The following is a 16,958-nucleotide window of genomic DNA, read 5'->3' as shown; positions in this document are numbered from 1 at the left end:
GTTAGCCTCACTAACTTCCTGTTAGCCTCACTAACTTCCTGTTAGCCTCACTAACTTCCTCCAAGCCTCGCTAACTTCCGGGTAGCCTCTCACTAACTTTCTGGTAGCCTCACTAACGTCCGGGTAGCCTCTCGCTAACTTCCTGGTAGCCTCTTACTAACTTAATGATAGCCTCTTGCTAACTCCCTGGTAGTCTAGCTAATTTCCTGGTAGCCTCGTTAAAGTCCTGGTAGCCTCGCTAAAATCCTGGTAGCCTCTCGCTAACTTCCTGATAATCTAGCTAATTTCGAAGTAGGCTCGCTAACTTCCGGTTAGCCTCACTAACTTCTTGATAGCCTCGCTATCTTCCTGGTAGTCTAGCTAATTTCCCGGTAAAGTAGCTAACTTTTGGTTATCCTCACTGACTTCCTGTTAGCCTGACTATCTTCCTGGTAGTCTAGCTAGCTTCCTGGTAGCCTCACTAACTTCCTGATAGTCTAGCTAATTTCCCGGTAGCCTCGTTAACTTCCGGTCATCTTCACTAGCTTCCTGGTAGACTGGCTAACTTACTGTTAGCCTGATTAGTTCCTGGTAGCCTCTCTAACTTTGTGGCAGCCTCACTAACTTCCAGGTAGCTTAGCCTAGCTAACTTATCGGTAGCCTTGCTAACTTACGGTTAGCATCACTAACTTTCTGGTAGGCTAGCTAAATTCCTGGTTGCCTTGCTATTTTCTGGTTTTCCTCACTAACTTCCTGGTAGACTCACTAACTTCCTGGTAGACTGGCTAACTTCCTGGTAGCCTTGCTAACTTCTCGGTAGCATGACTAACTTCCTGTGAGCCTCACTAACTTCCTGGTAGCCTTGCTAACTTCCTGGTGGGCTGACTAACTTCCTGTGAGTTTCACTAACTTTCTGCTAGCCTTGCTAACTGCCTGGTAGCATAGCTAACTTTGTGGTAGCATGGTGAACTTCCCGTGAGTCTGACTAACTTCCTGGTAGCCATTTTTTAAATAATGACAACTTAAACTCTTCAAGACTTTACCTTCCCTCGTTGATCAGCTCGATGAAAGCCAAGCCAGCATTTTTCTGGATGGAATTCTGCCATTCCTGAAAGACAACAGACAACTTTTATTTTCATTTGCAGTTTTTATGTCACATCACTGTCTAAATCTATTGTTGTTTTGTTTATATTTGTGGACTATGGTTGTTTTGTTTGTATTTGTGGACTACGGTTCATTTTCTACATCTATTGTTGTTTTGTTTATATTTGTGGACTATGGTTCACTGTCCATATCTGTTGTTGTTTTGTTTATATTTGTGGACTATGGTTCACTGTCTACATCTATTGTTGTTTTGTTTATATTTGTGGACTATGGTTCACTGTCTACATCTATTGTTGTTTTGTTTATATTTGTAGACTATGGTTCACTGTCTACATCTATTGTTGTTTTGTTTATATTTGTGGACTATGGTTCACTGTCTACATCTATTGTTGTTTTGTTTATATTTGTGGACTATGGTTCACTGTCCATATCTGTTGTTGTTTTGTTTATGTTTGTGGACTATGGTTGTTTTGTTTATATTTGTAGACTATGGTTCACTGTCTACATCTATTGTTGTTTTGTTTATATTTGTGGACTATGGTTCACTGTCTACATCTATTGTTGTTTTGTTTATATTTGTGGACTATGGTCCACTGGCTACATCTATTGTTGTTTTGTTTATATTTGTGGACTATGGTTCACTGTCTACATCTATTGTTGTTTTGTTTATATTTGTGGACTATGGTCCACTGGCTACATCTATTGTTGTTTTGTTTATATTTGTGGACTATGGTTGCTTTGTTTGTATTTGTGGACTATGGTTCACTGTCTACATCTATTGTTGTTTTTTTTATATTTGTGGACTATGGTCCACTGGCTACATCTATTGTTGTTTTGTTTATATTTGTGGACTATGGTTCACTGTCTACATCTATTGTTGTTTTGTTTATATTTGTGGACTATGGTTCACTGTCCATATCTGTTGTTGTTTTGTTTATGTTTGTGGACTATGGTTGTTTTGTTTATATTTGTAGACTATGGTTCACTGTCTACATCTATTGTTGTTTTGTTTATATTTGTGGACTATGGTTCACTGTCTACATCTATTGTTGTTTTGTTTATATTTGTGGACTATGGTCCACTGGCTACATCTATTGTTGTTTTGTTTATATTTGTGGACTATGGTTCACTGTCTACATCTATTGTTGTTTTGTTTATATTTGTGGACTATGGTCCACTGTCCATATCTGTTGTTGTTTTGTTTATGTTTGTGGACTATGGTTGCTTTGTTTATATTTGTGGACTATGGTTCACTGTCTACATCTATTGTTGTTTTGTTTATATTTGTGGACAATATTGGCCAAGGAGCAGCAATGGCCAAACAAAACTGAAGCAAAACCATAGAAAACAACGAGAAAATGCCTAAAATTAAATATTCAACATACCAAAAACAACTGCCTAGCTAACATCCTGGTAGCTTAGGTAACTTACTGGAAGCCTCGCTAAATTCCCGGTAGTCTTGCTATTTGTCCGTTTCGCCTTACTAACTTCCTGGTAGCCTTGCTAACTTCCTGATAGCCTCGCTAACTTTTTGTAAGCCTAGCTAACTTCCTGGTAGCCTCTCGCTGACTTCCTGGTAGCCTTGCTAACTTCCTGATAGCCTCACTAACTTCCTAGTAGACTGGCTAACTTACTGTTAGCCTTATTAACATCCTGGTAGTCTAGCTAGCTTCCTGTTAGCTTCACTAACTTCTTAGTAGACTGGCTAAGTTCCTGTTAGCCTGACTAACTTCCAAGTAGCCTCGCTAACTTCCTGGTAGCCTCGCTAACTTCCTGTTAGCTTTGCTAACTTTGTGGTAGCTTCGCTAACTTATTTGAAACCTTGCTAAATTCCTGTTAGCCTAGCTAATTTCCTGGTAGCTCCACTAACTTCCTGGTAGCCTCTCACTAACTTCCTGTTAATCTAGCTAACTTCCTGGTAGCCTCTCGCAAACTTCCTATTGGCTTCAGTAACTTCCTAGTAAATTGGCTAACTTCCTGTCAGCCTGACAAACATCCTTATAGTCTAGCTAGCTTCCTGGTAGCCTCACTAACTTTGTGGAAGCCTCACTAACTTCCTAGTAGACTAGATAACTTCCTGTTAGCCTGACTAACTTCCTGGTAGCCTTGCTAACTTCCCGGTAGCCTACCTAATTTCCTGGTAGCCTTGCTAACTTCCGGTTAGCCTGACTAACTTCCTGGTAGCTTTGCTAACTTCCTGGTAGCCTTGCTAAATTCCTGGCAGCCTAGCTAGTTTCCTGGTAGCCTTGCTAACTTCCGGTTAACCTGACTAACTTCCTGGTAGCCTCGCTAATTTCCAGGTAGCCTTGCTATTCGTCCGGTTCTCCTCACTAACTTCCTGGTAGCCTTGCTAACTTCCTGGTAGCCATACTAACTTCCTGGTAGCCTCTCGCTAACTTTGTGGTAACTTCATTAACTTCCTGGTAGCCTTCTTGGAAGCCTGGCTAACTTCCTAGTAGACTGGCTAACTTCTTGTTAGCCTGAACAACTTCCTGGTAGCCTCGCTAACTGCATAGTTGCCTCGTTAATTTTTCGGTAGTCTTGCTATTTGTCCGGTTCTCTTCACTAACTTCCTGTTAGTCTAGCTAATTTCCAGGCAGACTCTCACTAACTTCCTAGTAGACTGGCAAACTTCCTGTTGGCCTGACTAATTTCCTAGTAGCCTCAATAACTATGTGGTAGCCTCGCTAACTTATTGAAAGCCTCGCCAAATTCCTTTTAGCCTAGCTAATTTTCTGGTAGCCTTGCTAACTTCCGGTTAGCCTGGCTAACTTCCTGGTAGCCTTGCTAACTTCCTGGCAGACTCTCTTTAACTTCCTGGTAGCCTTGCTAACTTCCTGGTAGCCTCGCTAACTTCCTGTTAGTCTAGCTAACTTCCTGGTAGCCTTGCTAACTTCCTGTTAGTCTAGCTAATTTCCTGGTAGCCTTGCTAACTTCCTGTTAGTGTAGCTAATTTCCTGGTAGCCTTGCTAACTTCCTGTTAGTCTTGCTAACTTCCTGGTAGCCTCGCTAACTTCCTGTTAGTCTAGCTAACTTCCTGGTAGCCTCGCTAACCTTTTTCAAAGCTAAGATGAAAAGGTCAGTTTAAACATTTGGATACGCATGTTGTTGACATTGTTAGTTTGTATTTATCCACTTTTTGGGATTATTAGGAGATACTTTAGCGGTCATAAATTGCATAAATAATCAGCTGTTATTTTCAAGTAGGTAACAGAAGTTTCCGACTAAACGGCCAGCACTTCCTGCTAGCATAGCTAACTTGTAGCATTTATATATTGTTTATGGGCCCTTGTGTGTGTGTGTGTGGTATATTTATGTGAGAGTTGCAGGAGCATGAAGGGCAGAATGCTGATGCTAAAAGCTCCATTATCTCCTGGAGGACACGTGGGAGCGTCTCCTCTTACGCGATCAATATCCCAGCTCCACTTTCCTCTCCTGGGCCCCTAATGGCGGGAAGGCCGGAGTAACACGATACGAGCTGACGAGAGGAGAGGGTGGAAAAAAGTCAAGTCTCATCGAGGAGCTTCAGATGTTTACTCCGGGAGTCCAGGGTGGAAGAACTGGGATTGGGGCGTTTGGATTTGAAATGCTTGGAAGTCCTTTTTAGGAACCAAAAGGAGGTTTTTATCATCCGGAGAGGTAAGTGTCTCCTAAAAGTCTAGAAAAGATGCTTTGAATGTACACCGACCTGCAATGAACTCATTTATGAACTACTTAATCCTTAAAATACAAGAAGATTCTGCGCTTAAACTACAAAAAAATAATTAAATATTCCTTACAATTTTCTTGAAAAATGGTTTAGTCACTGAATTGATGCTTTCATCAAATTATGCTGACAATTTCATTGAATAAAACAATGTGGGAAAAATTAATAATTTAGCTTGTTAAAATTCAGTGCAAAAAAAAAAAAATCAGTTTGTGTAAAATACGGTGTTTAAAAAAATCAGTGTAAAATACATTTCTGTGTAATTAAGTTTGTTAAAATAGCATTTTTAAAGTCAAGTGTGCAAAAAAAAAATCTGTGTAATTGCTGTGAATTTTTACACACTCATTTTTTTACAAAGATTTTCTTTGCCCTGATTTAAAAAAAAAATTTCACAAATTTTATTTTTATTTTTCACACATAATTTTTACACACACATTTTGCTCACTGAATTTGTCCATCAAAATATGCTTACAATTTAATTTAATAAAACAATGTGGGAAAATTTAATAATTTAGCTTGTTAAAATTCAGTGTGTAAAAAAAAAAAAGTCTAATTAGGTTGTGTAAAATACGGTGTTTAAAAAAATCAGTGTAAAATAAATTTTTGTGTAATTAAGTTTGTCAAAATAGCATTTTTAAAGTCAAGAGTGCAAAAAAAAAAATCTGTGTAATTACTGTGAATTTTTACACACTATTTTTTTTTCCACAGATTTTCTTTATACAGATTGTTTTTTAAAAAATTTAGACCTTTTTTTTTTTCACACAAATAATTTTTACACTTGGAATTTTTAAACACACATTTTGCTCACTGAATTTGTTCATCAAATTATGCTTACAATTTAATTCAATAAAACAATGCGGGCAAAGTTAATAATTTAGCATGTTAAAATTCAGTGTGTAAAAAAAAATAAAAAATCAGTCTAATTAGGTTGTGTAAAATACGGTGTTTAAAAAAATCTGTGTAAAATACATTTCGGTGTAAGTTTGTTAAAATAGCGTTTTTAAAGTCAAGTGTGCAAAAAAAAATATGTGTAATTACTGTGAATTTTTACACTATTTTTTTTTACACAGATTTTCTTTACACAGATTTTTTCCCAAAAATTGACACTTTTTTTTTTTTTTTTTTTACACAAAGAATTTTTACACTTGGAATTTTTAAACACACATTTTGCTCACTGAATTAGTTCATCAAATTATGCTTACAATTTAATTTAATAAAACAATGCGGGCTAAGTTAATAATTTAGCTTGTTAAAATTCAGTGTGTAAAAAAAAATAAAAAATCAGTCTAATTAGGTTGTGTAAAATACGGTGTTTAAAAAAATCAGTGTAAAATACATTTCTGTGTAATTAAGTTTGTTAAAATAGCCTTTTGAAAGTCAATTGTGCAAAAAAAAATCAGTGTAATTACTGTAAATTTTTACACAAATTTTTTACACAGATTTTCTTTATACAGATTTAAAAAAAAATGTACACATTTTTTTTTTTTTTACACAAAGAATTTTTACACTTGGAATTTTTAAGAACACATTTTGCTCACTGAATTTGTTCATCAAATTAGGCTTACAATTTAATTTAATAAAACAATGTGGGAAAAATTAACAATTTAGCTTGTTAAAATTCAGTGTGTAAAAAAAAAATCAGTCTAATTAGGTTGTGTAAAATATAGTGTTTAAAAAAAATCTGTGTAAAATACATTTCTGTGTAATTAAGTTTGTTAAAATAGCATTTTTAAAGTCAAGTGTGCAAAAAAAAAAAAATCTGTGTAATTACTTTGAATTTTTACACACTGATTTTTTTACAGAGATTTTCTTTATACAGATTTTTTTTTTAAATTTTACACATTTAAAAAAAAAAAATTTTTACACAAAGAATTTTTACACTTGGAATTTTTAAACACACATTTTTCTCACTGAATTTGTTCATCAAATTATGCTTACAATTTAATTTAATAAAACAATGTTGGCAAAGTTAATAATTTAGCTTGTTAAAATTCAGTGTGTAAAAAAAAAATCAGTCTAAAAATGTAGTGTAAAATACGGTGTTTAAAAAATATCAATGTAAAATATATTTTTGTGTAATTAAGTTTGTTAAAATAGCGTTTTTAAAGTCAAGTGTGCAAAAAGAAAAAAATCAGTGTAATTACTGTACATTTTTACACACAAATTTTTTTACACAGATTTTCTTTACACAGATTTTCCCCAAAAAATTTACACTTTTTTATTTTTTTTTACACAAAGAATTTTTACACTTGGAATTTTCAAACACACATTTTGCTCACTGAATTTGTTCATCAAATTATGCTTACAATTTAATTTAATAAAACAATGTGGGCAAAGTTAATAATTTAGCTTGTTAAAATTCAGTGTGTAAAAAAAAAAAATCAGTCTAATTAGGTTACAGTGTTTAAAAAAATCAGTGTAAAATACATTTCTGTGTAATTAACTTTGTTAAAATAGCGTTTTTAAAGTCAAGTGTGCAAAAAAAAATAATCAGTGTAATTACTGTAATTTTTACACACTAATTTTTTTACACAGATTTTCTTTATACAGATTTTTTTTTTTAATTTACACATTTTCTTTTTTTTACACAAAGAATTTTTACACTCAGAATTTTTAAACACACATTTTTCTCACTCAATTTGTTCATCAAATTATGATTACAATTTAATTTAATAAAACAATGTGGGCAAAGTTAATAATTTAGCTTGTTAAAATTCAGTGTGTAAAAAAAAAAATCAGTCTAATTAGGTTGTGTAAAATACGGTGTTTAAAAAAATCTGTGTAAAATACATTTCTGTGTAATTAAGTTTGTTAAAATAGCGTTTTTAAAGTCAAGTGTGCAAAAAAAAAATCAGTGTAATTACTGTAAATTTTTACACACAAATTTTTTTTACACAGATTTTCTTTATACAGATTTTTTTTTTTTAATTTACACTTTTTTTTTTTTTTTTACACAAATAATTTTTACACTCGGAATTTTTAAACACATTTTGCTCACTGAATTTGTTCATCAAATTAGGCTTACGATTTAATTTAATAAAACAATGTGGGCAAAGTTAATAATTTAGCTTGTTAAAATTCAGTGTGTAAAAAAAAAAAAAAATCTGTCTAATTAGGTAGTGTAAAATACGGTGTTTAAAAAAATCAGTGTAAAATACATTTCTGTGTAATTAAGTTTGTTAAAATAGCGTTTTTAAAGTCAAGTGTGCAAAAATAAATCTGTGTAATTACTGTGAATTTTTACACACTAATTTTTTTACACAGATTTTCTTTACACAGATTTTTCCCCAAAAATGTACACTTTTTTTTTTTTTTTTTACACAAAGAGTTTTTACACTTGGAATTTTTAAACACACATTTTGCTCACTGAATTTGTTCATCTAATTATGCTTACAATTTAATTTAATAAAACAATGTGGGAAAAATTAATAATTTAACTTGTTAAAATTCAGTGTGTAAAAAAAAAGTCTAATTAGGTTGTGTAAAATACGGTGTTTAAAAAAAAATCTGTGTAAAATACATTTCTGTGTAATTAAGTTTGTTAAAATAGCTTTTTTAAAGTCAAGTGTGCAAAAAAAAATCTGTGTAATTACTGTAAATTTTTACACACTAATTTTTTTACACAGATTTTCTTTACACAGATTTTTCCCAAAAAATGTACACTTTTTTTTTTTTTTTACACAAAGAATTTTTACACTTGGAATTTTTAAACACACATTTTGCTCACTGAATTTGTTCATCTAATTATGCTTACAATTTAATTTAATAAAACAATGTGGGAAAAATTAATAATTTAACTTGTTAAAATTCAGTGTGTAAAAAAAAAGTCTAATTAGGTTGTGTAAAATACGGTGTTTAAAAAAAAATCAGTGGAAAATACATTTCTGTGTAATTAAGTTTGTTAAAATAGCTTTTTTAAAGTCAAGTGTGCAAAAAAAAATCTGTGTAATTACTGTAAATTTTTACACACTAATTTTTTTACACAGATTTTCTTTACACAGATTTTTCCCAAAAAATTTACACTTTTTTTTTTTTTACACAAAGAATTTTTACACTTGGAATTTTTAAACACACATTTTGCTCACTGAATTCGTTCATCAAATTATGCTTACAATTTAATTTAATAAAACAATGAGGGCAAAGTTAATAATTTAGCTTGTTAAAATTCAGTGTGTAAAAAAAAAATATCAGTCTAATTAGGTTGTGTAAAATACGGTGTTTAAAAAAAATCTGTGTAAAATACATTTCTATGTAATTAAGTTTGTTAAAATAGCTTTTTTAAAGTCAAGTGTGCAAAAAAAAAAATCAGTGTAATTACTGTACATTTTTACACACTAATTTTTTTTACACAGATTTTCTTTATACAGTTTTTTTTTTTTAAATTTACACATTTTTTTTTTTTTTACACAAAGAATTTTTACACTTGGAATTTTTAAACACACATTTTGCTCACTGAATTTGTTCATAAAATTATGCTTACAATTTAATTTAATAAAACAATGTGGGCTAAGTTAATAATTTAGCTTGTTAAAATTCAGTGTGTAAAAAAAAAAAAATCAGTCCAAATAGGTTGTGTAAAATACGGTGTTTAAAAAAATCTGTGTAAAATACATTTCTGTGTAATTAAGTTTGTTAAAATAGCGTTATTAAAGTCAAGTGTCCAAAAAAAATCAATGTAATTACTTAAAATTTTTATACACCAATTTTTTTACACAGATTTTCTTTATACAGATTTTTTTTTAAATTTTACACATTTTTTTTTATTTTTTTTTTACACAAAGAATTTTGACACCCTGAATTTTTAAACACACATTTTGCTCACTGAATTTGTTCATCAAATTATGCTTACAATTTAATTTAATAAAACAATGTGGGCTAAGTTAATAATTTAGCTTGTTAAAATTCAGTGTGTAAAAAAAAAAAATCAGTCTAATTAGGTTGTGTAAAATACGGTGTTTAAAAAAATCAGTGTAAAATACATTTCTGTGTAATTAAGTTTGTTAAAATAGCGTTTTTAAAGTCAAGTGTGCAAAAAAAAAATCTGTGTAATTACTGTAAATTTTTACACACTAATTTTTTTACACAGATTTTCTTTACACAGGTTTTTCCCCAAAAATTTACACTTTTTTTTTTTTTTTTACACAAAGAATTTTTACACTTGGAATTTTTAAACACACATTTTGCTCACTGAATTTGTTCATCAAATTATGCTTACAATTTAATTTAATAAAACTATGTGGGCAAAATTAATAATTTAGCTTGTTAAAATTCAGTGTGTAAAAAAAAAAAAATCAGTTTGTGTAAAATACGGTCTTTAAAAAAATCAGTGTAAAATACATTTCTGTGTAATTAAGTTTGCTAAAATAGCGTTTTTAAAGTCAAGTGTGCAAAAAAAAAAATCTGCGTAATTGCTGTGAATTTTTACACAAATTTTTTTACACAAATTTTCTTTATACAGATTTAAAAAAAAATTTACACATTTTTTTTTTTTACACAAAGAATTTTTACACTTGGAGTTTTTAAACACACATTTTGCTCACTGAATTTGTTCATCAAATTATGCTTACAATTTAATTTAATAAAACAATGTGGGAAAAATTAATAATTTAGCTTGTTAAAATTCAGTGTGCAAAAAAAAAAAAAAATCAGTCTAATAAGGTTGTGTAAAATACGGTGTTTAAAAAAATCTGTGTAAAATACATTTCTGTGTGATTTAGTTTGTTAAAATAGCGTTTTTAAAGTCAAGTGTGCAAAAAAAAAATCTGTGTAATTACTGTGAATTTTTACACACTAATTTTTTTACACAGATTTTCCTTATACAGATTTTTTTCTTTTTTTTTACACATTATATTTTTTTTTACACCAAGAATTTTTACACTTGGAGTTTTTAAACACATTTTGCTCACTGAATTTGTTCATCAAATTATGCTTACAATTTAATTTTATAAAACAATGTGGGCAAAGTTAATAATTTAGCTTGTTAAAATTCAGTGTGTAAAAAAAAAAAAAATCAGTCTAAATAGGTTGTGTAAAATACGGTGTTTAAAAAAATCAGTGTAAAATACATTTCTGTGTAATTAAGTTTGCTAAAATAGCGTTTTTAAAGTCAAGTGTGCAAAAAAAAAAATCTGTGTAATTGCTGTGAATTTTTACACACAAATCTTTTTACACAAATTTTCTTTATACAGATTTTTAAAAAAAATTTACACTTTTTTTTTTTTTTTTACACAAAGAATTTTTACACTTGGAGTTTTTAAACACACATTTTGCTCACTGAATTTGTTCATCAAATTATGCTTACAATTTAATTTAATAAAACAATGTGGGAAAAATTAATAATTTAGCTTGTTAAAATTCAGTGTGCAAAAAAAAAAAAAATCAGTCTAATAAGGTTGTGTAAAATACGGTGTTTAAAAAAATCTGTGTAAAATACATTTCTGTGTGATTTAGTTTGTTAAAATAGCGTTTTTAAAGTCAAGTGTGCAAAAAAAAAATCTGTGTAATTACTGTACATTTTTACACACTAGTTTTTTTACACAGACTTGCTTTGCACACTTTTTTTTTTTTTTACACAGATTTTTTACACCCAGAATTTTTAAACACACATTTTGCTCACTGAATTTGTTCATCAAATTATGCTTACAATTTAATTTAATAAAACAATGTGGGCAAAGTTGATAATTTAGCTTGTTAAAATAGTGTTATAAAATTCATTGTGTAAAATTATAATTTTTTAAAATCAGTGTAATTAAGTTTGTTAAAGTAGAAGTGGAATTCTTTCCCATTCTTGCTTGATGTACAGCTTCTCATATTTTAGCCTAGTACCCTTACTCTTTTACTACGAAGCCACGCTGTTGTAACACGTGGCTTGGTATCGTCTTGCTGAAATAAGCAGGGGCGTCCATGATAACGTTGCTCGGATGGCAACATACGTTGCTCCAAAACTTGTGTGTACCTTTCAGCATTAATGGTGCCTTCACAGATGTGTAAGTTACCCACGCCTTGGGCACTAATACACCCCCACAAATGTTTTTACACATTATCTTTACACATAATTTTTACAGACTGATTTTTCTTTACACACTGAAATCTTTCTTTTTTTTTTTTTTACACATAATTTCTACACACTATTTTTTTACACATATTTTCTTTGCACATGATTTTTATACACACATTTTTTTCCCACAATTTTTCCACACATTTTTTTCCACAGACTTTCTTTAAAAACAATTTTTACACACTGAATTTTTTTTTAACACAGATTTTCTTTACACATAATTTTTACACACTGCGTTTTTTTTACACACTAAAATCTTTTTTAAACCCAATTTCTACACACATTTTTTTTTTAACACAATTTTTACACAGTAATTTATGGACACACATTTTCTTTACACACTGATTTTTTTTTTACACAAATTTTTTTACGCAGATTTTCTTTAGACATAATATTTTACACACTGATCTTTTTCTACACATTGAATTTTATTTTTACACACTATTTTTTTACACAGATTTTCTTTACACACAATTTTTCACCCCAAAATGTTTTTTCTTTAAACATTTTTTATACACTTTTTTTTAACATATTTTTAACACAATTTCTACACAAATTTTCTAAAACAGATTGTCTTTACACACTGAATTTTTAAACACGTTTTTTTAACACATTTTTTCAGACATAATTTTTACACACTGATTTTTTTTTGTTTACACACTGAATTTGTTTTACACACTTATTTTTTTACACATGATTTTTACACACTGAATTTTTTTTTTTTATCCACACACTATTTGTTTTACACAAAGATTTTTTTCTTTACACAAATTTTTACACACTGATTTTTGGACCCAGGTTTTCTTTACATACTGATTTTCATACACTGATTCCTATTTTTTACACATTATTTTTTTACACAGATTTTCTTTAGATATAATATTTTACACCCTGATTTTTTCTTAACAAAATTTTTACACATTTTTTTTAAAACTGATTTTCTTTACACACTGAATTTTTAAACACACATGTTTTTTATACACACTTTTTTGACACAAGTTTTCCACATTTTTTTAGCCAAAATTTTTACACACTGATTTTTTTTTTTTTACACACTGAATTAGTTTTACACACTTATTTCTTTACACATAATTTTTCCGCACTGAAATATTTTTTTGAATCCAATTTCTGCACACAATTTTTTTTTACACAAAGATTTTTTTCTTTACACAAATTTTTACACACTGATTTTTGGACCCAGATTTTCTTTACATACTGATTTTTATACACTGATTCCTATTTTTTACACATTATTTTTTTTACACAGATTTTCTTTAGATATAATATTTTACACCCTGATTTTTTCTTTACAAAATTTTTACAATTTTTTTTAAAAACTGATTTTCTTTACACACTGAATTTTTAAACACACATGTTTTTTATACACACTTTTTTGACACAATTTTTCCACACATTTTTTTAGCCAAAATTTTTACACACTGATTTTTTTTTTTTTACACACTGAATTTGTTTTACACACTTATTTTTTTACACAGAATTTTTCCGGGCTGAAATATTTTTTTAAATCCAATTTTCACACACTATTTTTTTTACACAAAGATTTTTTGCTTTACACGAATCTTTACACACTGATTTTTATTCACTGATTCCTTTTTTTTTTACACAGATTTTCTTTAAACACAATATTTTACACCCTGTTTTTTTCTTTACAAAATTTGTATACACATTTTTTTTAAAATATATTTTTAACACAATTTTTACACAATTTTTTAAAAACTGATTTTTTTTACACAGATTTTCTTTAGACACAATATTTTACACCCTGTTTTTTTCTTTACAAAATTTTTATACACATTTTTTTAAATATGTTTTTAACACAATTTTTACACAATATTTTATACCCTGATTTTTTTCTTTACAAAATTTTTATACACATTTTTTTTTTAAATATATTTTTAACACAATTTTTACACAATTTTTTAAAAACTGATTTTTTCTACACAGATTTTCTTTAGACACAATATTTTACACCCTGTTTTTTTCTTTACAAAATTTTTATACACATTTTTTTTAAATATATTTTTAACACAATTTTTACACAATATTTTATACCCTGATTTTTTTCTTTACAAAATTTTTATACACATTTTTTTTTTAAATATATTTTTAACACAATTTTTACACAATTTTTTAAAAACTGATTTTTTCTACACGGATTTTCTTTAGACAATATTTTATACCCTGATTTTTTCTTTACAAAATTTTTATACACATTTTTTTTTAAATATATTTTTAACATAATTTTTCCACAATTTTTTTAAAACTGATTTTCTTTACACACTGAATTTTTAAACACATTTTAATCCAATTAAAGTGTTTGCATAATTCAGTACAAAAATATATTATATGGTACTTAAATTCAGTATCTAAAAAAACTTTGGTAAAAAAAAGACCGATTTATTCCGGTTGAACCCATCCCGACTGGACTCTTCAGGTCCAAGACTAGGTAGGGCAGCTGGAGTCTAGTCCCGGGCCAACTTGCTAACGAGGTGACTTTTGAATCTTGCGAGATGTGCAAAAGAGGACAGGAAGTTGTTGTGATGCAGACTGGGGCCACAAGACAGGAAGTGGAAGTATTATTGTGTTCCGCTGCAAAGCTGCAGGACCGATCAATAACCTGAAGGCGGGAAGTGGACGCACCTGAGAGCAGAGCAGCATGACCAGCTCCACCACCGACGTGCTGGACTTCATGCACACCAGACCTGCACGGCACACACACTCAGTCACAAGTCTTGCCGATCGCTCACACGCCACCAACGCAAGAACAACATCCCATCAATATCAGATCAATAAACAATAATAATAATACATCAATATTACATCAATATTCTACGATCAATACTTCATTTGCCATGTAAGAACAAAGTCATGCCACAGAGAAGACAAGAAGGAGAGAGAGAGAGAGAGAGAGAGAGAGAGAGAGAGAGAGAGCGGAGGAGTGCATCACATCCCGGCCCTACTTTAGACACCATTCATGTGTTCATAACGACAATAACAACGTCACACAAGACGGGCGACAGCTAACAACGTGAGACATACCCGCTTGATGAATGGGTGCAGCAGCCAGCTCGGAGATAAACACACGCGCCTCATCGTTCACCCTCTCATTCACATTCACTTTGCAGCCACTCACTCATTCACCCAGCGACAAGTCAAAACACTCCAGTCGCCAACTGTTTACTTACTGACAACATTCACGTATGCCTCTATTCACTCACTCACACTTCCTATATACTCACTCACTCACTCACTCACACTTATAATACACTCACTCACTCACAATTCCCACACTCTTAATACCTTACTCACATTTGCCATATACTCGCTCACTCACTCACACTTATAATACACTCACTCACTCACAATTCCCACACTCTTAATACCTTACTCACATTTGCCATATACTCGCTCACTCACTCACTCACTCAATCATTCGCATTTGTCATACACACAAACAATTCTCACTCACTCACTCATTATCAATTCCCATACACACTCAATCGTCAAGATTTCTCACTCACTCACTCAATGAACAATTCCCATACACGCTCACAATTATCGCTCATTCACACACAAACGTTTCTCACTAACACTCTCACTCACTCACAATTACCACACACTCTATACCTTACTCACATTTTCCATATACTCACTCATTCACCCACTCACTCGATCATTAACAATTTTCATGCACACTCAAACAATTCTTACTCACTCACATTCCTCCATGACTAACTCACTCAGTCACTCACTCATTAACAATTCTCATACTGACTCAATCACTAATCATTCTCACTCACTCACTAACCATTCCTATACACACTCACAAACAATTCTCAGTCACTCACTCAAACATTCCTCACTCACTCACACAAAAACATTTCTCACTAACTCACTCAAACATTCCTCACTCCCTCACTCACATACAAACATTTATCTTTCACTCACTCACTCATTCACAATTACCATACACTTAATACCTCACTCACATATTCCATATACTGACTCACTCACCCACTCACTCATTGACAATTCCCATAAACACACACACATAAGTAATTTTCATTCACTCACAATACATCTCACTCCCTCACTAAAAATTACTATTCACACTCACGCACAAACAATTCTCACTCAGTCACTCACACAAAACATTTCTCTTTCACTCACTCACAATTACCACACACTTAATACCTTACTCACATATTCCTTATACTCACTCACTCACTCACTCATTAACAACTCCCATAAACACACACACATAAGTAATTTTCATTCACTCACAAAACATCTCAGTCCCTCACTAACAGCTATTATTCACACTCACTCACAAACCATTCTCACTCACTCATTCAAACATTCCTCACTCACTCACTCACTCACTCAAGGGCGCAAAAACATTTCTCACTAACTCACTCACATACAAACATTTCTCTTTCACTCACTCACTCACTCAGTCACTCACTCACATTTTCCATATACTCACTCACTCATTCACTCACTCACATACAAAGATTTCTCACTCATTCACAATTACCACACACTTAATAACTTAGTCACATATTCCATATACTCACTCACTCACTCATTACCAATTCCCATACACACTGACTCCTAAGTAATCTTCATTCACTCACAAACAATCTCACTCACTCACTCACTCACTCACTCACTCACTCACTCACTCACTCACTCACTCACTCACTCACACACACAAAAACATTTCTCACTAACTCACTCACATACAAATATTTCTCTTTCACTCACTCACTCACTCACAATTACCACAAACTCAATAACTTACATATTCCATATACTCACTCACTCACCCACTCACTCATTAAGAATTCCCATAAACACTCACTCATAAGCAAATTTCATTCACTCACAAAAGATCTCACTCCCTCACTAACAATTACTATTCACACTCACTCACAAACAATTCTCACTCACTCACTCAGTCACACAAAAACATTTCTCACTCATTCACTCACATACAAACATTTTTCTTTCACTCACTCATAATTACCACACACTCAATAACTTACTCAAATTTTCCATTTAATCACTCCCTCATTCACTCACTCACAC

At 31.1% G+C, this 16,958-nt stretch overlaps 1 protein-coding gene across 1 annotated transcript in view; it reads right to left on the bottom strand.

Moving 5' to 3' along the window:
- The window catches only part of LOC133552146 (neurobeachin-like), a 208,396-nt gene that overhangs the window by 23,854 nt on the left and 167,584 nt on the right, over nt 1-16,958 (bottom strand). Inside the window, exons 38-39 of the mRNA XM_061899502.1 lie at nt 14,508-14,569; nt 1,023-1,087 (exon numbers count right to left, since the gene is read on the bottom strand). Of these exons, the coding sequence (XP_061755486.1) occupies nt 1,023-1,087; nt 14,508-14,569 (127 nt within the window). The remainder of the gene's footprint in view (nt 1-1,022; nt 1,088-14,507; nt 14,570-16,958) is intronic.

Source organism: Nerophis ophidion, linkage group LG04 (assembly GCF_033978795.1).
Source record: "Nerophis ophidion isolate RoL-2023_Sa linkage group LG04, RoL_Noph_v1.0, whole genome shotgun sequence".
Taxonomy (NCBI): Eukaryota; Metazoa; Chordata; class Actinopteri; order Syngnathiformes; family Syngnathidae; genus Nerophis; species Nerophis ophidion.
The sequence above is the reverse complement of the archived record's forward strand: the minus strand, read 5'-3'. Positions and strand labels throughout refer to the sequence as shown.